At 42.0% G+C, this 24,062-nt stretch overlaps 3 protein-coding genes across 7 annotated transcripts in view; all 3 read left to right on the top strand.

Annotated features, from left to right (window-relative positions):
* Nucleotides 1–2,086, top strand: part of denr (density-regulated protein) — a 13,139-nt gene extending 11,053 nt beyond the window's left edge. For all 3 annotated transcript variants that reach the window (XM_085792741.1, XM_085792742.1, XM_085792739.1), the window contains exon 8: nt 1,741–2,086. In XM_085792741.1, coding sequence (XP_085648867.1) covers nt 1,741–1,785 — 45 coding nt within the window. In that variant the 3' untranslated portion in view covers nt 1,786–2,086. The remainder of the gene's footprint in view (nt 1–1,740) is intronic.
* A 765-nt stretch (nt 2,087–2,851) lies between these two features.
* LOC146976961 (hydroxycarboxylic acid receptor 3-like) lies at nt 2,852–4,356 on the top strand. The gene has a single exon (XM_085792386.1). The coding sequence runs from the start codon at nt 2,869–2,871 to the stop codon at nt 3,868–3,870; it is 1,002 nt and encodes a 333-aa protein (XP_085648512.1). The 5' UTR covers nt 2,852–2,868; the 3' UTR covers nt 3,871–4,356.
* Nucleotides 4,357–6,455: 2,099 nt separating this feature from the next.
* Nucleotides 6,456–24,062, top strand: part of clip1b (CAP-GLY domain containing linker protein 1b) — a 42,784-nt gene continuing 25,177 nt past the window's right edge. The window contains exons 1-15 of one of the 3 annotated variants that reach the window (XM_085792737.1): nt 6,456–6,602; nt 9,292–9,494; nt 10,434–10,768; nt 10,817–10,913; nt 11,596–11,723; nt 12,758–12,882; nt 13,522–13,726; nt 14,828–15,025; nt 15,796–15,899; nt 16,532–16,592; nt 17,380–17,484; nt 20,559–20,720; nt 20,992–21,087; nt 22,371–22,428; nt 22,524–22,621. In XM_085792737.1, the coding sequence (XP_085648863.1) occupies nt 9,383–9,494; nt 10,434–10,768; nt 10,817–10,913; nt 11,596–11,723; nt 12,758–12,882; nt 13,522–13,726; nt 14,828–15,025; nt 15,796–15,899; nt 16,532–16,592; nt 17,380–17,484; nt 20,559–20,720; nt 20,992–21,087; nt 22,371–22,428; nt 22,524–22,621 (1,884 nt within the window). In that variant the 5' untranslated portion in view covers nt 6,456–6,602; nt 9,292–9,382. Of the gene's footprint in view, nt 6,603–9,291; nt 9,495–10,433; nt 10,914–11,595; nt 11,724–12,757; nt 12,883–13,521; nt 13,727–14,827; nt 15,026–15,795; nt 15,900–16,531; nt 16,593–17,379; nt 17,485–20,558; nt 20,721–20,991; nt 21,088–22,370; nt 22,429–22,523; nt 22,622–24,062 lie in introns of all 3 variants that reach the window. The other 2 variants (XM_085792736.1, XM_085792738.1) reach the window with 2 other exon arrangements.

Here is a 24,062-nt window from a genome sequence, read left to right as displayed (position 1 = left end):
TAAGGTTTTGCGCATTTCTAGTGGTAATGGAAACGCACCTAATGAGCCTCGGCCCCGTGGTCGGTTCACTGACCACTGCAGACCAGCGTCACCCTTCAACAGCGGCAGGTTTCCAGATGTTCTGCTCCAGTCGTCGTCCTTGTTGTCAAACTCAAAACTCGAATCCTCACACTTGAACCATTTCTCCTGCTTCGTTCTAACATCAACTTTGAGAACAACATGTTCACTTCCCGCCCACTAACAGGAGCCGTGGTGAAGTGTTGTTCAGTGTTGTTCTCCTCACCTGTCAGTGCTCATGATGTTCAGCCTGATCGGTGTATTTACTCGTTTCTTATTCATTTTTGCTGAGATGCAGCAGAGATGGTTTTTACCTCGTAATGTTGCATCGAGGTTGAACTTGACTGCTGTTAAATAATGTAAGAAGAAGAGACTCTGGAGGCTGAACAACTTCTTTCAGATAAATAAACATTATTATGAGTGAATGTGATTGATGTCGGTCAACACTGAATTAAACTGCAATACGTTTATAAATGAGGCTGCTCTGTATTGTATTGACATCTGGTTGCCAGGTTTTTACTGCGTTGCCACGTTGTTAAAGACAAATCTCCATTTTCTACAAATTTAATGGACGATAAAGTTTTATATTTTACCTTATCTTTGTGGACAATTAAAAGATTTTATTATGATGGTCAGGAGATCAGTGTAGTGATTATAATCCATCTCGTCCAATCTGTTAACTCACCAGCTACACATTTCTGTACACACTTGTCTTTTTTATAAACTTATATGCTGTAAGGATTTTTAAAAATCCATTTTATGTGTTTATTGGTCTGTATTTGTATTTTTACAACTCTTAATTCTTTCCCCTTGGTTATCAATAACCATTCTGATTGTGATGATTGATTGTTTGCATCACGTTTTATTCCAATTAGGGATGTCATGATTATAGATTTTCTTAGTCCTCAAGGGAAAATGTTTGAAATATTCAAGTCATTAATTGTCATCTATACAAATTTAAGATTATTTCAATCTTTTTTTTTTTCCCCACCTTCAAATGACACTAAAAATGAAAATCCGACCAATTCAATGTTACCTTTTGTTTCGTTCCATGCAATTTGTCTTTTTTGGAAAGTAACAGTATTTAGGAAAGTTGACAGTTAAAGGTCCAGTGTGTAATAATTGTCAAGGTTTATTGGCAAAATCTGAATATATACTACCATGACTATATTTGTATAAGTGTATAATCACTAAAAAATGTGTTTGGTTTTCGTAGCCCTATAATTATTATGTTAACGGAAAATCTAGCCAGTCAGAGAGCACGTTTTGCGTTCATAAATAAACCAGGAAAGAAGGAGTGAGTTAGTAGTTAGTTGACAGAGAATAGGGAGAAGTTTTTGAGTTGTAATAATATATTTCTGCACTATTTTTTTGTCCTCGGAGCCCATTGTGACTTTGCCGAAGGGAGGGGTGAGTGCAAGAAAGTGAGCTCTGCAAACTACAATCAATCTGAACACTAGAAGTTGCGGTTTTCCCCTCATTTTACACACTGGACCTTTAAATAATTGTGGCATTTAATACTGCGATTAATTGTGAAAACAAGTAATCGCGACATCCCCTAACTCCAACAGTCATCGTCTTTTGTGTTTTTGAGTTTTAATGATGAAGACGAGGTGGAAACCTGTTGAATTTAAAGTTACACTTGTTAAATTGTCGTTTCTTTTCTATGTTTCTGTGTCGCAGGTGGACGACGACAGCATCGACGACCTGGGTGAAGTCAAGAAGTGAAGACCAAATATGCACTTTTACTGAAATGGATGTGACCTGTAACAGCGACAACCTGGCCAAATGTACACATTAAGTCATTTTATACCTATTTTATTTACTGTACATAAAAAAAAGCAGCGGACTTGGCCACTCACTTGGCGTTTCTCTTTTTTTTTCTTTTTTTTTTTTAGCTAACGGCTACTTTCTCTCGTTTGCCAAAGGTGTGGTATGACGTGACCCCCCTCCCTCGCCCCCTCCCCCCAAATGTTCTTCACTCAAAGCAAAACTATAGGCTAATAAATTTCAGTTTCCTTCGCCTGTACGCTCACGTCGTCGTCTTCTTCTTTTTGCATCTGTGTCTGACTTTCCAAACATTAAAGCAGAAGTAAGCGATCCGGTCGTTTTGGCTAACTTCCTGTCAGCCGATGGAGTTAGCAGTCCCCGCCCTCGTCCCTACGTCACCACATTCAAGCGCATCCCTTGGCTGCACACACAGAGAGGACCGCCCCTTTATGCCGTTCTCTCTCCTCATTGGATAAAGGTTGTAGGATACAAGGAAAGTTTTCTCCTCAGCTCAGAGCAGAGCAGAGTGACTGACAGACCCGTGTTTCGGTCCAAACACACACATATAAGTGATTGCTGTCGGAAGATAGAACTATTTAAGACTTATATTAACACAAATATTCCGCTTACTTCTGCTTTAAATCTGTTATAGAGTCGCCTGCTTCACCTAAATGGCCGCAGGTTACTTTGTTTTTCATGCACCCCACTCAATAATGCCCATGAGAGTGCTCCTATTCCCTCCATGATAATTTTATAATGAAGCCGCCCTCCCCAGACAGATAACATTTACAGTTGTTTCCACGCTCCTCTGGGTCAATACCACTTCCCCATAGATAACACACATACAGCGCAGATGTTCGCTCCACTCAGGATTTAAAGATGTTTGTCTGAGGATCATTTGCATGAGCGCAAACATGCCGCCCCGACCGAACAAGTCACCTGGCACTGCAATATCTGTGTTGACTCTGTATACTGTAGAGCAGCCGGTCAGCGTCGTATCGTGCCGAGCAGAGCAGAGCAGAGCAGAGCACGGCTGAAACCATGAATGAGTCGGTGACGTGCTGCGCCTTCGAGGCTCCCGCTCTGGACCGGTTTCTGCCTCCGATCCTCATCCTGGAGTTCATGTTCGGGCTGATGGGGAACATCCTGGCCCTGTGGATGTTCGTCTTCCACATGGACACGTGGAAGCCCAACTCGGTGTACCTGACCCACCTGGCCGTGGCCGACTCCATCGTGCTGTTCTGCCTGCCCTTCAGGGCCGACTACTACCGGCGCGGGAAGCACTGGCTGTACGGCGACGCCATGTGCCGCATCCTGCTCTTCCTGCTGGCGGCCAACCGGGCGGCGGGGATCTTCTTCCTCACCGCCGTCGCCGTCGATCGCTACTTCAAGATCGTCCACCCCTTGAATAGGATCAACCGGATGGGCCTCGGCTACGCTCTCTGGGTCTCCCTCGGCCTCTGGGGTTTGATTTTCCTCGCCACCGGGTACCTTCTCGCCGACGAGCACTTCTTCTACAACGACAACCGAACGCAGTGCGAGAGTTTCAACATCTGCATGGGTTTCAGCCCGCTCTCCACCTGGCACAACACCTTCTACGTGGTGCAGTTCTTCCTGCCCACCGCAATCGTGGCCTTCTGCACCGTCCGGATCACCTGGCAGCTGAACAACAGGACTATCGACAAGCAGGGGAAGATCAAACGAGCCGTTCAGTTTGTGTTGGCCGTGGCTCTCATCTTTATCACCTGCTTCTTCCCCAGCACAGTCTCGCGCATCGCCGTGTGGATCCTCAAGGCGTGGTACGACGAGTGCAAACACTTCGAGGAGGCCAACCTGGCGTTCTACACCTCCGTCTGCTTCACGTACTTCAACAGCGTCCTCAACCCCGTGGTGTACTATTTCTCCAGCCCGGCCTTCAGCGGCGCCTTCAAGAAGCTCCTGAACAAACTGCTGAGAAGAAGCGGCAACGACGACGACGACGACAAAGAGCCGGCAGAGTCGACCGACAACAACATTTCCACCGTAGACGGTCGAAGGATATGAAGCCAGGTGCTGTTCTGTTCCCTGTTTACTATGAATTTTAACTGGTTACATGAAACATAATGCGTCTTAAAGGGCAGTTTAGTATATGTACCTGTGGGTGTGGTTGGAGTTGCACTGTTAAGGTAATTATGAGCCATTAATAACTAATAAATATATCACAGAATAGTCAAATATAAACTGCAAACGCTTGTAAATGTAAAAACTGTCAGCTAAGATATTAAATACTGTACGTGTGCATCTTTTCACAGCACTGTAGTTCATATAATCCTTTCAATTGTCAATCACTCCTACTCTAAATTGGAAACACTGATTCTCTACCTCCCATTAAACTAATATTTACAGTACAAATCAGTTGAATAACCACAGTGAAGGTCAGATGACTTCAGTGCTGTGAGTCAACAACAGTCGCACAACCCAAACACCCACTGCAAGGTGTGTGAAGCTTTCTGTGAATTTAGGAGAGAAGAGTGTTTTTATTGGATATACATGTATATCCATGTAAATATATAGTATATAACAATACATGGTATGTTATTGTCATTGTGTGTGCACATCACATATTTGTATCCTGATATGTTCTGTTTTGTTTTCAGTAAATAAATTGAACATTAGGAAAACTAACATTAGTTTCATGGTATTTCTTTGTGCCACTTGTGCTGGAATAATCATATTTCTCATTTTGCATGAATTCATTTCAACCATGCCAACAGAACATTTCCACATTACTTAACGGTCACAGACACTGCCACTGTAAGTAATACAAAACAGTAGGTCATACAGCCAGGAGAGGTTAAAAGCTAATATATATAGTATATCTATGATTTTTAATTGAGTTTTTAAATATGACAAGAAAACATAGAGAGTATTTGTAAAAACTTAAAAAATAAGATTACAAATTCAAGTAATTTCCAAGCATTTCATACAGCCTCCTTCTTACACGTTTTAGTTATACTCTTCAGATATTGTTTCATCTTTTCAACATTGATTCAACAATTTCTTCACTTAATTAAGCATTGTTTCAACAATTTATTCAGCTCATTCAGCTTCCAGCTTTCAGCATTCACCTGTATTTCCTTCAGGAAATGCAAACTCTGTTCCTAAAAAGCAAACGCTGCGGTATGTTACAAAAGAAAACTAAATAAATACAATTTCAATGATATACTGTATTAAAAAAAAGGATTAAAGGGATAGTGCACCCAAAATTCAAATTTCACTCATTATCTACTCACCCTCATGTCGACTAAGGGCTGGGAGAAGTTTCAGAGTCCTCCGTGCCTTCTCTGAGTTACTGGGGGGTCCGCGCAGCAGTGCATGTCCATATAATGGTTGTGAATGGGGCTCACTTTTTGCTCGTCTGTAATGTCCCTCTTGTATTGAAGCCCTGACATGAGAAATTGTTCCGAAAAAAATTTAATAAGTCTATATTTTAAGCTTGTCTGTAGCGGAAGCTCCCAGTGTCTCAGTTCACTGCTCTTCCTGACCGGCGGAACAATTTCTCATGTTGGGGCTTCAATACAAGAGGGACATTACAGACGAGCACTATGGAGGTATTTGGATGTTTTTTGGTGTGTCTTTTTGGACAAAGAAAAGTGAGCTCCGTTCGCAACCGTCATGATATGGACATGCAGTGCTGCGCAGAGCCCCCCTGTAACTCCGAGAAGGCACGGAGGACTCTGAAACTTCTCCCAGCCCTTAGTTGACATGAGAGTGAGTAGATAATGAGTGAGAAATTTGAATTTTGGGTGAACGATCCCTTTAAAACTAAAAAAAAAAAAAGACAGACTTAACGCTGGGAAACGCTGCAAAACAAGTTCCTAAAAAACAAATGCTGCGGTATGCTACAAAAGAAAAGTAAATAAATATAATTTAAATAAAAAAGAAACGGATAATAAAGAAGCAAGTCGCTTTAAAATAAAATTAAAGCAGAAGTAAGCGATCTGTCGTTTTGGCTAACTTCTTGTCAGCCGATGGAGTTAGCAGTCCCCGCCCTCGTCCCTACGTCACCACATTCACGCCCCTTTATGCCGTTCTCTCTCCTCATTGGATAAAGGTTGTAGGATACAAGGAAAGTTTTCTCCTCGGCTTACAGCAGAGCAGAGTGACTGACAGACCCGTGTTTCACACCAAACACTCTATATAAGTGATTCCCGTCGGAAGATATAACTATTTAAGACTTATATTAACACAAATATTCCGCTTACTTCTGCTTTAAGCATTGTTTCAACAATTTATTCAGCTCATTCAGCTTCCAGCTTTCAGCATTCACCCGTATTTCCTTCAGGAAATGCAAACAATGTTCCTAAAAAGCAAACGCTGCGGTATGTTACAAAAGAAAACTAAATAAATACAATTTCAATTATTTATATATTTTTAAAAAATGATTAATTAATCAAGAAGCAAGTCGCTTTAAAATAAAATTAAGTAAAAAACAAATAGCACCACTGTAACCGGTGATTTTAACCTCAATATTAGAACGTCTCTGCCTCAAATCAACACGCAGCTCAGATTTCCGGGCTCATGTTTGGGTCCGCGAAGGCCGCATCTGTTCCCAAGGTGACGTCATGCTGTCGGGGCTGGGGCTCGACGGGAAAACATGTAACGGCGATAACCAGCCAGGTTCGGTGGTGAACCAACCGAGCTACCGAGCTACCGAGCCGCCACAGACAACCAGCCAGTCGCTCCAAGCCTCCGACCGAGACCCAGTCCACGGGGTAAAACACAAAAAACACCAAGTAAGCCTCCGCAGCAACTTTCCCTGTCTTTGTTCCGCTTTAATATCCTCCCGAACCGGGATCCGTTAACCGTTTTTTTTTTTTGTTTTTTTTAACGTTCATCATTCACCACCTCAGTTACGTTAACGTTGCTGCTGCTGCTGCTGCTAATTTTGAAGCTAGCTAAGTTAGCTGTGGCATTCCCAGGAATATGACGGAGGAGAAGGAGGAGGAAAGTTGAAGCGTTGTTGGCCGTTAAACACCGGGAGTGGCTGTCAGATCACGGCACGACGGCGGCACCGGGGAGTCTAACGTGTGTGTGTGTGGAGACCCAGCCCAGACACAGGCACCAGGGCCGGGTTCAGCAGCTGGTTTCCCGCCCGGTACCGCTGCTGGTGCTGGTCACTGGTGGTGCTACTGTTGATCTGTTTATATCTCATGTTTATAAATATATGGATGGATGTTATTGTCAGTGGCTGAGAAGAGACAGACACAAGGGTGAGGTTTGACAGGTGCAGGTGTGCTTGTTGTTTTGATCTGGATGCACCGATTGGGCGGGGGGAGGAGAAGAAAGAGGAGGAGGAGGTGGTGAGGTGGTGAGGTGGTGCGTTCAGGTAACATTACATCTGACTGACCAGACACAAACCTAGACAGGAGGATCAAGACTGGATGGATTAAACACAGAAAAGAAGAGACCAGCGGCATCTAAAAGCTGAAGATTTTCCTCACATCCAGTTTGATACATGATTTGATTAATTGATTAATCCTCCATCCATCCTCTTATCTTGTGGCCCTGGAGTTGTAGGGAACTCAGTGTCAGCTTCAAGAGTTTAATTCCTTTAGTTTAGCCTATATTGCCATGAATGTATTAAGTATTGTCAGTTCATAAAAAAGAAACAGGTGTTATTCCATCATTGAGGTGTTATAAAGTGACAATAACCAATCATTGTCATTGTCAAAGCATCTGATATTGAAATTCTTGAGTAAATAACTAATTATTTAGTGAATAAAATACCAACAAATAGTTTAAAAACACACACACATTTGAGATGCTGATATCAGAGAAAGAACCCATCAATTATCAGAAAATATTGAAAAATCAAATGTTGTAATGTACTCAAAAGTCTTGTTTTCTGCTACTAACAGTCTAGAGTCCAAACATATCCACTTAACACTCATACACAACAAAGGAAAACTCTGAATTTTGTGAATTTAGAGGCATTTTTAGTTAAAACTAAACTAAATAAACTTGAACTAAATTCCAAAATACTGATTTGCCAACTAATTGTTGTCACCATGCCAGCACAATCTGAAAACTCAGCTGTTTACTTGTTGATCCAGTTGCAGTGAGTCACAGTGAAACAGCAGTGTTGTTTCTCTCTCTGGCCTCCACCTACAGACGCAGTGGGAAAACAATCTGACCTCTGACGCTTGAAAAAGAAGCAATTTCACAGTCCAGAGCCTGAGGAGGTGAAAAGTGCATTTAAATACCAAAAAGCATCTGCTGTGTGTGTGTGTGTACATTCACAGTTTACAGAGAGGAGAGGAGCTGGTCATGTGACGTGCAGTCAGCTGAGCCTCGTACTGTACTGTACTGGTGGGTGATGATGATGATGATGATAAATAGTTTGTTAATAAACACTGGGCTGTGACTTCACATACAGCAGGATGTGAGTGTGGATGGTACAAGGAGTCAGTGTGTGGAGGCTGAGGCTCCCACAGAGATGCTGTTGTGTTCATGGACACACTGACTGCAGCGTTAACATCAGTTTTATTTCTGTACAACATTTAAAGGGATACACCAAAATTTTTATTTTTTTTTACGTGTCTTGCCTCACTCCCGAGTCCATGACCAGCAGATAGACACCATCCTTTCAACTGTGCGTGCAGTAACGAGGGAGAGCTGGGATCGCCTGTAATTAGCTTACTGTAGCTCAAACGCTGGAAGTGTATGGGTAGTGTTAGCCTGCCTCCACCTAAAGTCATTAGAGAAACTCTTCAGTAACTCTAAATGGGCCGATCTTCGTCTCAGAGCTGACAAAACGGGGACGAGATCGGTCAAAACAGAGGGTTCAAGCAAAGACGGTTTATTTTGGTTCAAGCTAGCTACATCGAGGGTAGGTTAGCTTCCTATTTCAAAGTAAAAGCACAGATTCTATCGTCATGGTTTTCTGTATGTAAAGGGCAACGGGTGTTTTATTTTGTGAAAGTAACCGGAAGTGCGTTGGTCACAACGGCTAGCTTGAGTGGCGCCAAATTTGTCCGAACAAAATTGTAAACAGCTGGTATTTAGACAAATTTACAGCTACTTTCTCGCCTAAAAATGTTCGAAATGTCGATAAAGTGATATAGAGTTTAGAGCTAAAATGAAATCAGCTTCTGACTGCTGATTTCGGCTCAGGTAGGAGGCAGGCTAACACTACCTATACACTTGCAGCGTTTGAGCTAAGCTAATTACAGGCGATACGGCTCTATCTCCCTTGTTACTGCACGCACAGTTGAAAGGATGGTGTCTATCTGCTGGTCATGGACTCGGGAGTGAGGCAAGACACACACAAAAAATGTTGGCGTATCCCTTTAATCATCCTCTCAGTTATTTATTTTTCCAAAAACACCCAAAAATGTTGTTTTTCTTATATTTTCTTTTCTATTTAAAGTTTTAAACTGACTGTTTTTTGTTGTTTTTGCTTATTTGTTTGTTTTTTCCCAGCTTTCTTATATCATATTGGGACTTTATGGGGTGGTGGGGAAGGCCTAGTCCTCCACCTTGACAAGGCCACACACCCCCACCACCACCACCCATGGAGAAACAAGGCGCCATGAGTAACACACCAGGGAAGGTCAGCGGGCTCAAACCCCCCAGTAAAATCCTCCGTCCGTCGGGGGTCCCGGCCAAGACGTCGCCGTCCTCTGGTAAGAACCGAGAAGGCAGCTGCTGAAACCACGAAGAGCCGTTTTTAGTTTTTATAATATAAGATATAAATATATATAAATATGAACCTTTAAATGAAGCGACTGAGCTGCAGCTTTGAAAACATTGTTCTGTTTGTAAAACCACAGCGGGGGGTCGAGCTGATTACAGAGTTCATCCTTTAATCAGGAGCAAACTGCAACATCATGTCTGATCTACAGGGGAAAAACATGTGATTTTTAGTTTCACAGAAAAATGCTGAAGTTTTAAAAACTCAAATTGAATGTTTAAACATAAAATAATAAATCAAACTGAGGTGAATAGTGTATTTACTGCTGTCTATGGTTATTTCATATTATTTGATATATTGACCACTATGTGCATTTAATGAACTGAATGTATTGGAACAGTTGGTCCCTATAGTTTTAGGAGTAGGAACGTTATGAGACGGAGTTGTTTTCGAGGTGAATTCATGCAAAACCGCTGATGCGCGTTCCCGTCGGGGGCAGTTTTTCATCAAGCAGTCTCTGAATTAACCTCTAAAAACAACTCTGTCTGGTAACGTTCTGTTATTACCTCATAGCGTGGTGAATGTGCAGGTCACAACTTGTCCACCAGAGCGTTTTGGAGTTGTTGGATTGTGTATTTGATGAGTTTGATGAGGGAAACCAAGAAATCCCATTAGCCTCCGTAGCGTAGCTCTGAGCAGCTCGCGGCTCTGCTCTGCTGTTCTGAAAATAGCTTGCACCGACAATTAAAGGTAACAAACCTACAGCTATGACTGTAAGGATTATGGCAATGGGCCAATTTGCCAAAATGTTGAACTATCCCTTTAAAAGAAAAAAAAAATGATGCCGAGAAGTTTATCGTGAACAAACAAAAAGAAAAAAAAAAACTTTTAAAAATGAAAAGAGTTTAATGAATCAAACCTGTGATTGCAGGAGCTCCAAAGCCGGTTCCTCCTGAGAAGCCACCTGGCGCCGTGACCTCTCCGACCGCAGATGGAGCCGGTGACTTTCAGGTCGGGGAGCGGGTCTGGGTCAACGGCAACAAGCCCGGCTACGTGCAGTTCGTCGGGGGCACGCAGTTCGCCCCGGGCCAGTGGGCCGGCATCGTGCTGGACGAGGCCATCGGGAAGAACGACGGCTCGGTGGCCGGCGTCCGCTACTTCCAGTGCGAGGACGGGAGGGGGATTTTCACCAGGCCCTCGAAGCTCTCCAGGACCGAGGTGCCGGAGAAGGAGGCCAACGGGGGCCAGGCCCAGGTTCAAACCCAGGTTCAAGCCCAGGGTCAGGCTCAGACCCAGGTACAAGGACAAACCCAGACCCAGACCCAGACCCAGACCCAGGCTCAGGCCAGTCCAGCACCAGGAGCCTCCTCAGCGCCCAGCGAGGCCACACCTGTCACCACTACCTCAACTGGTACCACACACAACACAACACACAACCAACACCTTTAGTCAATTCAATTCAATTCAATTCAAATTTGCTTTATTGGCATGAATGTTACGAGAACTATGCTGCCCTACAAAGGCAAAGTGCAGTATCTGCATTTTTTCAAATTTTGACCAATCAAAGGTGTGGCATATTCTCTTCAATCTGGTAGAATTTGATATTGGTACTGCTAGAATTTCCAGAGTTATTGGGCTTTTTATTTTACTGTTCATCCAAAAAATCACTGTGAAACCAAGGCAAAGTGCCGTATCTGTAGCTAATACCAAACCAAAGTGCAGTATCTGCACCAAAACCAATGCAAAAGTGCAGTATCTGCTATAAAACGGTCAAAATTGGTCAGAAAGACAAACTACAAAATACATTTAAGTCAGTCCACCTTTATCTAATCAATTATAGACTTGGTAGTTATTCATAATTTGATGCTTAAACCTGACAATGAAAAACACAAAAAGCTGTTTTTCTCAGTTTGGCATTTCTACAGATACTGCATTTTGCCTTTGTAGGGCAGTATGTTTCCAAAGCATCAAGAATCAATGAAACAAATACAACTCACAGAATCAAATATATACAAATAAAATAAAAAGTATATATAGTTTTTGTCTTGTTTTATCAGATCATCGAACCATTAAACCCGGTGGTGTTTGTTCAGCTCAGGTCTCCGGCATCAAGACGTGTGGAGTCCTGAACCGAATGTCCAGCGAGTCGGTGTCAAACCTCTCAGACCCAGACTCCATGAAGAAGATCAAGAGGGAGCTGAGGCTGGGAGACCGAGTGCTGGTAACACACCAACTCATGGCTCACGGGTTCATCACAAAATTATCTAAAGAGTACAATATGAATTTATTTAAAACACCCACTGTTTTCAGTTACATTAACATTATTCTTATTGATTTAAGTTTGATCAGTTTGTGTGTTCTTCCTGTTTGTAAGAGAAATTCAGTAACTTATTAATGTTTTTACTGGTACATTATGAGTTTTAATATATTTATATGATATTAGTTCATACAAAAAATCAAGTCAAAAAACAGACTTAATGTTCACACATACATTTCCACGTTCTATATGAGGCTTATGCCAATTTATAAACCCCCATATGTGTTCACTATTTCTTTCATTATATAATATAAAAGTATTTGACCACAAGAACAAGAACAACACAACTAATGATGTTAAAAGTTGTGTAGTTGTGTTGTCCATGAGAGTTTGTTCAAATGTGATTAAAAACTATTATTATTATATGAAAACTCATCATTGTTATTGATATGATTAATATATAGTCCCCAGACTTTTAGAAATAACTTTTGTGCATGTGATCCTGTGTAAACATAAAGATAAAGATAGTTCCTTAAACCACGGTGCAGTAGTTAGTTAACCTAGGTTAAAGGTATATAAACATATTTATTTAGATTTGTTTACAGTGTTTTATATTTTGCCCATTTTGGTTTAGGTCAAATTAAAATCTCTGTGCTCCTGCTGAAGTCTAGTTCAGTGGTTCTCAAATTTTACCACATTTTTTCCCCAGAAATATTACATTTTTCCAGAAATTTCTTGATTCTTTCCCCAAAAGTTCATGCCATTGGCAGTAATTTGAATGTACATTGACCAAAAAAGTAACGTTATTCAGTCTCAGAACAAATATTTGTGTATTTCTGGTGTTTGTTTTAAAATTTTGTCCAATGGGGGGTCCGTGGTCTAATTTGTGTCAGTTTAGGGGTCCTTAATGTTAAAAAAGTTTGAGAACCACTGGTCTAACTGACTCGATCTCCGGCTCTGTCCCTCTAACTGTCCACATGGTTCAACTTCTGTTCCAGGTGGGCGGGACCAAGGCCGGAGTGGTTCGGTTTCTGGGAGAGACGGACTTTGCGAAGGGCGACTGGTGCGGAGTGGAGCTGGATGAACCTCTGGGGAAGAACGACGGAGCCGTGGCAGGAACCAGGTGAAGAGCAGCAGTGTCAACAGCTGGAACATCTGTTTAAACACTAAACACAGCTGGATCATAAAACCTGTGACTGACTGTAGTAGTAGTAGTAGTTTATTCGATCTTTTACACAAAATTGTTTACAGTTGAGCATCAATCACAGTCAGTCAACCTTCCATAATACCATCATTCGTTCACTAGTTCATAAATAGATCGAAAAGGTGTAGGCTGAAGCTATCTAGCTTATAGATGCCTAGGCTACCCTTTAATTCAATATTCCATGAAATCCATTAGAGCTCTTCATGGTTTCAGAGTCATAGAAAGAAACAAGTATCCAATAATTAACAAGTGTAGCCAAAAAATAAAAGAAATAAATAATTTTACAGCATTACAGTTGCAATCAACACCCAATTAATCAACCCTGCTTATAGCTTTCTATCATACTATGTTTTAGTCTATTTTTAAATTATATTATGTTTTTGCATTGTTTGAGATCCTCTGTCAAGCTATTCCACAGTTTTACTCCCGCCACAGAAATACACATGCTTTTTAATGTAGTATTTATTCTTGGTTGTTTTAAGTTAAGTTTTCCCTCTTAGCTCTTACTGTAGCTGTCTGACTGTCCGTGTGTGTGTGTGTGTGTGTTTCCCTCCTCAGGTACTTCCAGTGTTCACCCAGGTTCGGTCTGTTCGCTCCGGTCCACAAGGTGACGCGTATCGGTTTCCCCTGCACCACGCCCTCCAAGGCCAAGAGCTCCCGCAGACGCTCCACGGCGCTGAAGAGGAGCCCCAGCGCCTCCTCCATCAGCTCGCTCAGCTCCGCCACCTCCTCCATCAGCGGCAAGCCCAGCCGAGCCGGACTGGTAGGTCTCTGAGAGCCAGGGCCCAAAAAACTCCTTCAAAAAAATGACACAGGAGGAGTTCATTTAACTGAAACCAGAGCTTTTTATTTAGTTTTATCTGAAACCTCTGAGGTCGGTGCTATCGTACAGTATAGAATGGCGGGGGTATAGTTTTACTCTTTTGCATCTATCTCCGGAACGCCGAATGATAGCAACGCAATTTTTTTTTATTGAAAGCGGGAAACTTCAGCCTTTACAAAGAGTCCACTGGTGAGTCTGTAGCTCAGCCAGAAGCAGAGTAGTCCTGCCTCAAACATCCGTGTCCTATAGGAGACCTGTTGCTGTCAAACGATGAGCCAGAGAGAGTTCATTTACATCAAGACGGTTGTTGCTCTGTTGCCTTGTACGATCGCGATTATCTGAAAATCAGCTGTAAATGCAATAAATAATGTGTAGATTTATGCATTTTATGCAAGCTAAGACCAACACCTGGGATCATATCATATGGAAGGAGAAAGTTTGTTTACTGCAGGAAAAAAGCCAACCAATGGAACTATCAGGCCTGTGATGTGTCTCTGCCACAGTGCAGACACACACTGTCAGGCCAGTGGGGCATTTTTTAAAATAATGTAAATAATATATTTTGTATCATAGTCACAGCCCTTATTCTTTTCCCCCTAATACCCAGGACCTCAAAGAACAGTTCTATAGTGTCTAAAAAGAATTATTATAATTTTCTGTGTGTTTCCAACAAATATGTGTGAAATTTATCTTCCATATTTTATTTTCCTTTCTTTTTCTTATCATATATCTTTTTCGACATTCATATGACACCACTACAGAATGAATTTTCTGAAAGCCCAGGTTGTCCTGAAAGAAAGGATGTCAGTTACTTGGGCTGAAGCTTTACAAGAACTAATACACAAGGAGACCCGGGCGAGAGGAATACAGAACAAAATGCCGTAGAGTCTGAAGGGTTAATGTGGTCACCGTGGGAACAGTGGTTTCTGGTGTCGAGCAGTTCATATGAAGTCAGACTGTGTTGTTGTTGTTGTTGTTGGTCCATCCCAGGTGAAACACTGTATCAGACTCCATGTTTGTTTGTTTGTTTTTTCTCTCCAGCTGACGGAGACGTCGGCTCGTTACGCCCGTAAGATCTCGGGCACCACGGCGCTGCAGGAGGCTCTGAAGGAGAAGCAGCAGCACATCGAGCAGCTGCTCGCCGAGAGGGACCTGGAGAGATGCGAGGTCGCCAAGGCAACGAGCCACGCAGGAGAGGTGCAGCAGGAGCTGGTTCTGATGAGGAAAGGCCGGGACCAGGTGAGACAGACGGGGACAAACTGTCTCCGTCTGAATACTGGATGTTAAAGTCAGGAGACAGGAGTGTGACAGGACGACGCTGCTGCTCAGGAGAGTTTCTGCTCATTAGTGTTAGAAATGAACTCACTGCAGCTTAGAGGAGGAGCTACAGAGGCAGAGCTTTGATTTGTAACGTCTGGTCTTCAGCAGGCGGCACAGGGACAGAGGTGGTGATGATGATGATTAAGTCTCATACATCATACATGTATATCATGATTAGGGCTGTCAGTCTTCTCCCAAAATCAGATTCAAATTTTAACTCTTCTTATGTTAAAAATTGGAATTATATTCAAATTTTTAATGATCACAGCTGATCCGCAAGTGGTCCGTGTATCGATCGATAAAAAGAAAAAAAAAAAAAAGTGTGGGAACACATCGGCCACCGCTAAAACTGCCCGAATAAACGGGCAATTAAAAAAAAAAACGCCGCTCTTAAATTTTAAGCTGCAGTTCTACGTCGCACAACAACAACAATAGTCATACTACTTTGTTGTTGTTGTTGGAAATAATTTGAATTCTGTTCGAGTAGCGACGTCTGATCTGACGGCCCTGATCATGACGTCCTTGTAGTGACAGCACAGGTCAACATGAAGCACAACACCTCATATATGAAGCTTTCAGGGCCCAGAACATTATACAGATACCAAAATATATTAAAATGCATTAACAATAATTACATATACAGCTACTTTACATGTGTGTGTGTGTGTGTGTGTGTGTGTGTGTTGCAGTACGCCATAGAGATGGAGGCGAAGCTGGATCAGCTGCGTTCGCTGGTGGAGGCAGCAGATCGAGACAAAGTGGAGCTGCTCAACCAGCTGGAGGAGGAGAAGAGGTGAGGGCCTCTACTGGACATGATGTTGCTGTACATGGATAATATGGATCAGTGTCAGAGCTACATACGGCTGATAAAATCATCAAACTCATCAAATACACAATCCAACAACTCCAAAACTGAATTTAAAAATCCAAAAAGGGATTATGGCAATGGGCCAATTTGCCAAAATGTCGAACTATCCCTTTAATATTAGTCATATTCACCCATTTACACAAACAGATCCAGTGCATTTTGTGATGATTCAACATGAGCACATAGAAAAGAACAAAGAAAGAAGTGAAACATGCGAAGAACAACACACAGTTTGTAAAAAAAAAAAAAAACCTCTAATACAAGAGAATAAAACAAGGAGCGGTCTAATATAGAAAGATGAAAATATAAAAGAACAACATTAAAACACTGGATGAGATGGAAGTGAGCCGGTATCAGCTGATAAATAATACAATACAACATCAATAGAAGCATCACAGGGCTCTGCCTCCTCAGATGTCTCTGTGATCATCCTCATCTCACAACACACTCTCCATCTAAACTCACTCTTTAAATGTGAATCTTTCAACATTAATAAAACACACACTCCTTCTCTAGTATCTAATCTGGTTTTTTTTATTGTTGTCCTTGTGTGACAGGAAAGTGGAGGATCTGCAGTTTCGTGTGGAGGAAGTCTGCATCACCAAAGGAGACCTGGAGGTAACTCCTCCTGCTTATATAACCTGCGTCTCGGTGTCTCTCATCGTCAGGCTGATGCTTCCTTAACGACCAACCAGCTGATTAACTTATTTTACCTTAAATAATCTTTAATAACTCGTCTTTTTGAAGCTGCTGCTCTGTTGCTCGCTCTGTTTTAATTATTCTTAAACACATTATTATTGAGTGAACGAACGCTGATGAAGACACGACTCTCCTCGTTTCCTTTTTTCCTCTCACACTCATGATTGAAGTTTTTTTTTCTCCTCCGCTCTTTGAATCATTCATTTCCTCTCTTGTTAAGTCACCACGTCTTTTTTCTTTTCTTCCTGCTCTTTTTTTTTTTTACTTATTCATTCGTGCTTGATTCACGTTCCCTCCCTCTGAGATCTGCAGCCTTTTACACTTCTCATCCTCTCATCATCTTTTCATCCACACGCCTCCTCTTGAAAGCTTTTACATCTTTGTCTTCATACAGCACTTCCATCTTCCTCTCTCCTGAATCAGTGTCCTGAGAGTCATAATGATGTGATGATGGGAATAATTAACTCCTGGTATTCCTCAGAGCAGAACGAGCAAATCGTCTTTTGTTTTTTCCTCCTCCTGCGTTCACAAACCGACTGATGTGATGACGGAGGTGGAGCGGGAAACCATCAGTGCTTTTCTTTACCTCCTGCTCTCCTTCTTTATCTTTATCTTTATCTCTCTCTGTGTGTGGCAGCGAGCTGAGCATGTCAGTGTTGCATTGGTGTTTGTTCTCCTTCTCTTCCTGCCTCTCTCTGACTAACAGACGCAGACCAGGCTGGAGCATGCCCACATTAAGGAGCTTGAGCAGAGCCTGCTCTTTGAAAAGACCAAAGCTGAGAAACTCCAGAGGGATTTAGAGGACACTAGGGTAAATGCTGGCACTCCCAGTCCCACTGCAGCACGCGAGCAGCGACCGGGGCCGATGATTATAAACTGAACACGTTGAGTCACGGGTGTAACGGTTCAAAAAAACCTCGGTTCAAAGGTGTTTAGGTTTAGAAAACTCACTCTGTCTGTGGCAGTTCAACTTCATTTAGCAGCAGGAAGAAGCAGATCCCTAATGTCATGTGATCAAAATGTTCTTCTGTAAACAATCAGCTAAGAAAACTCCTCCCTCATCAGTGGTGCGACACTCTGGAGTCTTAAAGGAATAGTTCACCAAAAAATGAAATTCAGTCTATTATGGACTCACCCTCATTCTGATGAATACTCTGGAGCAGTTTTTTATTCCTCAAGTCGAGTCAATAGCGCCCGACACAAAAAAGTCCATTAAACTAAACAAAAACCTTGTAATATTCCTCCACACTGCTCGTCCACTGCAATCCAAGGGTCCTGAAGGGATATAGTCCTGAGTTTACCTGAAACAACATCATTTAGGACATTTTTACAGCCTAAACAGTCTCTGCGGCACCGCCACACAAACATAACGTGCCCCGTAACCCGTAATCTCTTGTTTATGACAGATAAGACTACACAAATATACACATGGTAACATGGTAGATGATATTATATATATATATATATATATATATATATATATATATATATATATATATATATATATATTTCTCGCTGGCTTCGTTGTAAACAAATGCACATGGCTGAGAGGAGGGTTAGTTAAACAGAGGAGAAGAGACCGGACTTACATAGTTCCTCTTTAACTTACCTGTGTGACACAAAGGACTTCTGCAGGTTGATGTAAGTTCATCTGGTGCAGGGTTCATGGTCATGTGGCTGTCATTCATCTTTTTTTCTATTCTGTATAGAACATATATAGAAATATAAAAGTAAACCTTAAAACGTTTCCTTAGTAGTTATTTGAAAACTGAGGTTTGAACTGAACGGTGGGTTCAGGTGAACCGTTACACCCCTAATGTTGAGGAAACCACAGGGCACAAACATGTATTCTATTTATTCATTGTTATATTTTTCACACACAAGTCACTTCCCACGTAGCTGAGGGATGTAAACGTCACATCGGCCTTGATGCATGTGCACAGGAAAGTTCTGAGGACAGACTTTGGAGATGTTGTTGATCTGAGTCAGATCTCAACAACGTGTGAAGTCTGTCTTTCAACTTTCCAGCTTCTCTGTCCCGTCTGTCTCACTCTGCCCCAAAACTCACTGCTTCAAAGACATAAAACTTTAAAAACACCTCACACACATATAATTTAGTCTGCTAAACACCCAATCTGTAGTTTTTAATCAGCAAAGAAAGAACTAGTGCCTTTACTGGGGACTATTTTCACTAGCGGATTCGTCCTCATTTGAAGCACTAGTGAATATTTGGGGTCAGAGGGACAGTGGATGTGGGACTGAGTGATAATTAACACCTTTGTTTACCTGCGTTTAACAAAATTTACCTATAACTTCCACATTTTTGACAAGTAAAAATGTAAATTCAGTGTCGTGGTGACAAGAGTTTTATAATAGAATAAAATAGAATAGAATAAACTTTATTGTTATTGCACATGTACAATGAGACTTTGTCTGGCAACAGATTTACAGTTTAAGGCATTAATTGATTAATTCCTTTTGGGGTTTTTTAAATTTAGAGCGGAAGCTGTTTTTCTCCATGGACAGGAAATTTTCACAGCAACTGTTTTGATATTGAGCTAAAATGAAGCCATTTATTAAAGGGATCCTTCACCCAAAATCGATAATTCGCCAATTTTCTTCTCACCGTCATGCCAAGGAAGGGTTTGGAGAACTTTCAGAGTCATCAAAACACTTTTGGAGTTCCAGGGGGGGTCCGGCTGGCAACGGGTTTTCATATAATGGCGGCGGATAGAGTTCACTTTTGAATGGTCCAAAACACACACTATGAAACATCCAGATACCTCCATACTGCTCGTCTGTACTGACCCAAGTGTCCTGAAGCCGCCACATGGAAAAGTTGTTAGGAAAATGTGTTGATGTTTGTGCTCGAGTTTTGCTGCGAGATGTTCGTTGGTCGTTGTAAACCATTGGATGTATGATGTAAACATGGAAGAACATCTCGCAGCCACTGGGAGCTACTGCTACAACAAGGATAAAAACAGAGATCACATTAATTTTTTCCCAACAACTTTTCCATGTGGCGGCTTCAGGACACTTGGGTCAGTACAGACGAGCAGTATGGAGGTATCTGGATGTTTCATAGTGTGTGTTTTGGATGATTCAGAAGTGAACTCTATCCGCCGCCATTATAGAGAAAGAGAAAAAGAAAGGAAAAAAGAAAAGATAGATAAACAAGTGGTGTCCGCTGCTATTTTGTTTGTTTTCTTGTCACTATTGTTTCTCATCATCTTTAATATTTTGAAATAGAGTATAATATTGGTGTTAAAGTAAGCCCATTTAATTATAACAACAGAGAGGGGCAGGTACTATAAGTTTTCTTCATCCTGCTCCTTTTCATTCATGGTGACAATATGTACTTTATGTAAATATGTGCAGCCATGTGTAGAATGTATACCATGAATGGAATAAATCAAAAAATGAAATGAAATTATATGAAAACCGGTTGCCAGCCGGACCCCCCCTGGAACTCCTAAAGCGTTTTGATGACTCTGAAAGTTCTCCAAACCCTTCCTTGGCATGACGGTGAGTAGAAAATTGGTAAATTATTGATTTTGAGTGAAGTATCCCTTCAAATATGAATATTAAAATATGGCTCTTTGCAGCTTCTCACATGTGAAGATGTTCTGCTTTTGTAAATTTAAAACATCACTTGGATATTATTCACAATTTTGATGTTTTGATTGATTGATAAAAATTCATCAAAAAATCCCAAGTAGCAGCCGTACGATGTTCACGTTTCTTCCATCACTGAACTGTTACTACATCAAATCACAATATTCAGGTTAAAGCAGCTTCTACTTCTACTATTTCCCCCCTTCCACCCCCCACTCTGTGTCTCCGTGCCTCCTCTCCTACATCATGTTTCCCTCCCGCTGCCTGCAGGTTGCCACGGTGTCAGAGCGCTCCAGGATCATGGAGCTGGAGCGGGAGGTGTCGGACCTGCAGCTCCGTCTGCGGGCGTCGCAGCAGAAGGAGGACGCCGCGTCTCTGTCGCAGCAGCAGATCAGCAGCCTCAAGGCCCAGGCCCAGGCCCAGGAGAAGAAGGTTTGGTTTGGATTAATGATTCCCACGGCAACACGGCGTTTTTGTTTGTGTTGAGTGTCGTTATCACATGATTTACAACACAGTGGTAAAACCATAAGGACGGATGCAATTCAGCCTCTGATGTAAATAGACGTATGTGCTCGTTATGCCTGGTTTGTTTAAGCTCCCGTGTTCATGCATGATTTATGGGGCTGCTCAGATGTACATGTGTATAATGTTCACTCTATACTGTGTGTGTGTGTGTGTGTGTGTGTGTGTGTGTCCTCGGCAGATCAGTGAGCTGAGCGTCGACCTGGAGAGCAAACAGAAGGAGGTTCAGTCGCTGCAGCAGGAGAAGAGCGGTGTGGAGCAGCAGCTGAGCGGCCTGGTGAGAGAGGACGAAGCTCTTATGTAACATGGACCGACACTTTCTGGCTTCTAAACAAACAAAAGATAAAAACTTAACACACAAAAAAAGTTGCCAGAGAAGCACTTTATCGTCCATTCAGAGTTAAAACTCAGGCGCCTCACATCAGCACACATTACAGACGTGGGCAAAAGTTTTGAAAATGACACAAATATTAATTTCCTCAGTGTTTATGATTTGCAATTTACATAATACTCCAGAAAGTTATGAAAATGAACTTAAAGAGGAACTCTCCTGCATTTGTACCTTAATTAAACAGCTTCAGAGTTCTAGTGCTGGTGAAAGAGGAACTCTCCAAGTCTGGTCTCTCCTCCTCTGTCTCTCTCACCGTCTTATGGCGCTTTTCCACCACACAGTCACGGCTCGGCTCCGTAAAGGTGCTTTTCCATTACAGCTGAGTTTTCTAGTTCCTCCTCAGCGGGGGCGGGGGCGGGGTCGTCGCGGGGCCGCATTGTCCCTCTCTCTCTTTTTTCTCTCCTCTCGTCAGCTCCAAACTCACTCGTCTGCACCTCGATTACGGACCACAGCGTGGTTTTACACACAGCATCATTTAACTCGGGTGAAGGAATAACAACAGTCTCGATACAGATCAGTGGTCGCTGTTGCTGCTGTGTTTTTGTAGAAATAGAAATGTAGAATTAACGTTATCCACCGCTCCATGGATTGATTTCTCACCAGCTTCATTGTTGGAAACAAATGCACATGGAGGAGAGGAGGGTTAGAGACACAGAGGAGAAACATCCTCCAAAAGCAAATATATCATCAATAAAGGTCTTTGACACTTATGGAATACTTGTAATTATACTTAAGTATCTTCAAGATCTAAAAACACTTTGTAAAAACCAATACTTGTGTTGTTCCCAAAACTTTTTAACTGCCAGATAAAATCATGATCGGAGCAGCTGCAGATGAACACATGGATCAATAAAGCAACAGTTTCTTCTGCTGAAATGTTTCACTCAGATAAACTAAAGCTCTGCAGCAGCGTGAGCAGGTCGACCTGCAGCTGCTGGAGCTCTGCCCAGGTTTCTGTTTTCCCCTCTGCTGTCCTGCAGAAAGCCGCCTCATTAAGAGCTCAAGCATTTTTTAATCCACACAAACCTTCAGCGTGTTTTCTGGGCCTGGTCATTGTTATTATTATTATTATCATCATCATCATTATGATTCCCTGGTTATCTCAAGGTGCAGGAATGTTACTATGTGAGTGATTAGCTGGAAGTGAAGCTGGTGTTTCTGTGTTTCAGAGACAGAAGCTGGAGACGGCCGAGGAGCAGAGCAGCAGGACGGCCAGGACGCTGCAAGGTAAAACATCTTCTCATTAGATCATTTACATGTGTTTGTGTCAGGACGATGGTTACAGTCCATGTCCTTCTGGTTCTTTGTTTTGTTTGTGTCAGATTTGGAGCAGAGTTTGGAGCAGTCGCAGAAAGAGAAGCAAAGTGTGACAGAGGAGAGAGAGAGCAGAGAGAGAGAGCTGCAGCTCCAGCTGACTCAGGTAAACCACAACCACACACAGTCACATTCAGACCTCACACTAAGACCAAAACAGAGCTGAACCCAAAATTATCTCTTTCTTGTTCGTTTTGCAAAAAAAGAATCTCCGTGAACACGTCATCGTTTCCAGAAATATCTGCGTCCACACGGATCCACTGAAAACGACTCTAAACGCTGTCGCACATCCACCCAGAGTTGGGAGAGTTCACTTCCAAGTTCAGTTCACAAATTTTAAAATGAACTAGTTCAGTTCATAGTTCATAATTCAAAATTTTGGACAAAGTTTTTTTCTTTTCTTTTTTTTTCAATATTTTGCTGCAAGCTATTATTTTTCAAAATTATTGCCTCAGCCCATATAGAACCACAGACAGCTATTATTTTATCAGTTTTAACCAGTATTAGTTGTGGTTAGTAGTTACTTCCCCAAAAAGTAACTGAGTTACAATGTGATGAAAGTAATTAATTTCCAGGAAAGGTAACTGTTGCGTCTATATTTTAATGTTGTCCTTTCATGCTCCCCCTCTCCCTTTTGCCCCCTAGGAGGCCTTCGCCTCCTACCAGGCTGTTGCCTAAATAAGAATCTTTTCTTAGCAATTTTTGCCTGGTTAAGTAAAGGTTAATGAATGAATGAATGAAATGAATATTTTATAAAATGTCAAATTACTTGGACTTCCCTCTCTAACCCCGTTTATCTGGAACTAACCAACTCGAACGAAGAGAGAGCGCCGTTCACAAACGCCAGAATGAACACATTCACAATAACGTTCATCAAGTGGAAATACAGTCCGTTCAGTTCACGTTCGCCAAAAATATGAACGCGTTCAGGCACAACACTGCATCCAGCAGGACTGTGTGTGGCGCTGTAACGCTGTAACATAAACAGCTAAAACAGAGAAGACATAGAATTCCCCTCTCTATTCAAACTGACGATCGATGATGATTTAACGGACGAGATTCAGCCTCAGTGTCCGAGGGACCGGCAGTCGTCGACTGTTGTTGTTGTTACGTTACGTCCATAGACTGTAACATGTAGCGGTGTCTCAGGTTACAGGAGAGAGCGGTGGGGGTATGACATCATCATTTCACAAAAGATCAACTTTGGGGGTCCAGACAAAAACACTGAAAACGCCGTTTCCATCTGGATGAAACCTTGAAACGATAAAATACTTGTGGGGATTCATTAAATCTGTAGAGGCAGATGCTTTGTTTCAGAGACACATTTCCTCCTCTAAATAATGAGCATGGGTTGAACCGGGGGGTGGGTCCCAAAACTTTAGAAACGTCCTTGTATCACTTCTCAGACTGATAGATGTCAGTCATTTCGTTTTTTCATCTGTTAATGAATCTCTTTAGATGTGTTCATGTTTATGTTTATTAAGATCCCCACTAGCATCTGCTTAGCATCCGCTGTTACTTCTTGCTGGACAATATAGAAATAGACA

This window comes from Trachurus japonicus, chromosome 12, assembly GCF_045865225.1.
Source record: "Trachurus japonicus isolate A0001 chromosome 12, Traja_1.0".
Lineage (NCBI taxonomy): Eukaryota > Metazoa > Chordata > Actinopteri > Carangiformes > Carangidae > Trachurus > Trachurus japonicus.
This window is presented reverse-complemented; position numbering and strand designations above follow the sequence as displayed.

Coding starts and splice junctions, on each gene's coding strand:
- LOC146976961 (XM_085792386.1), top strand. CDS start 2,869: ATGAATGAGTCGGTGACGTGCTGCGCCTTCGAGGCTCCCGCTCTGGAC.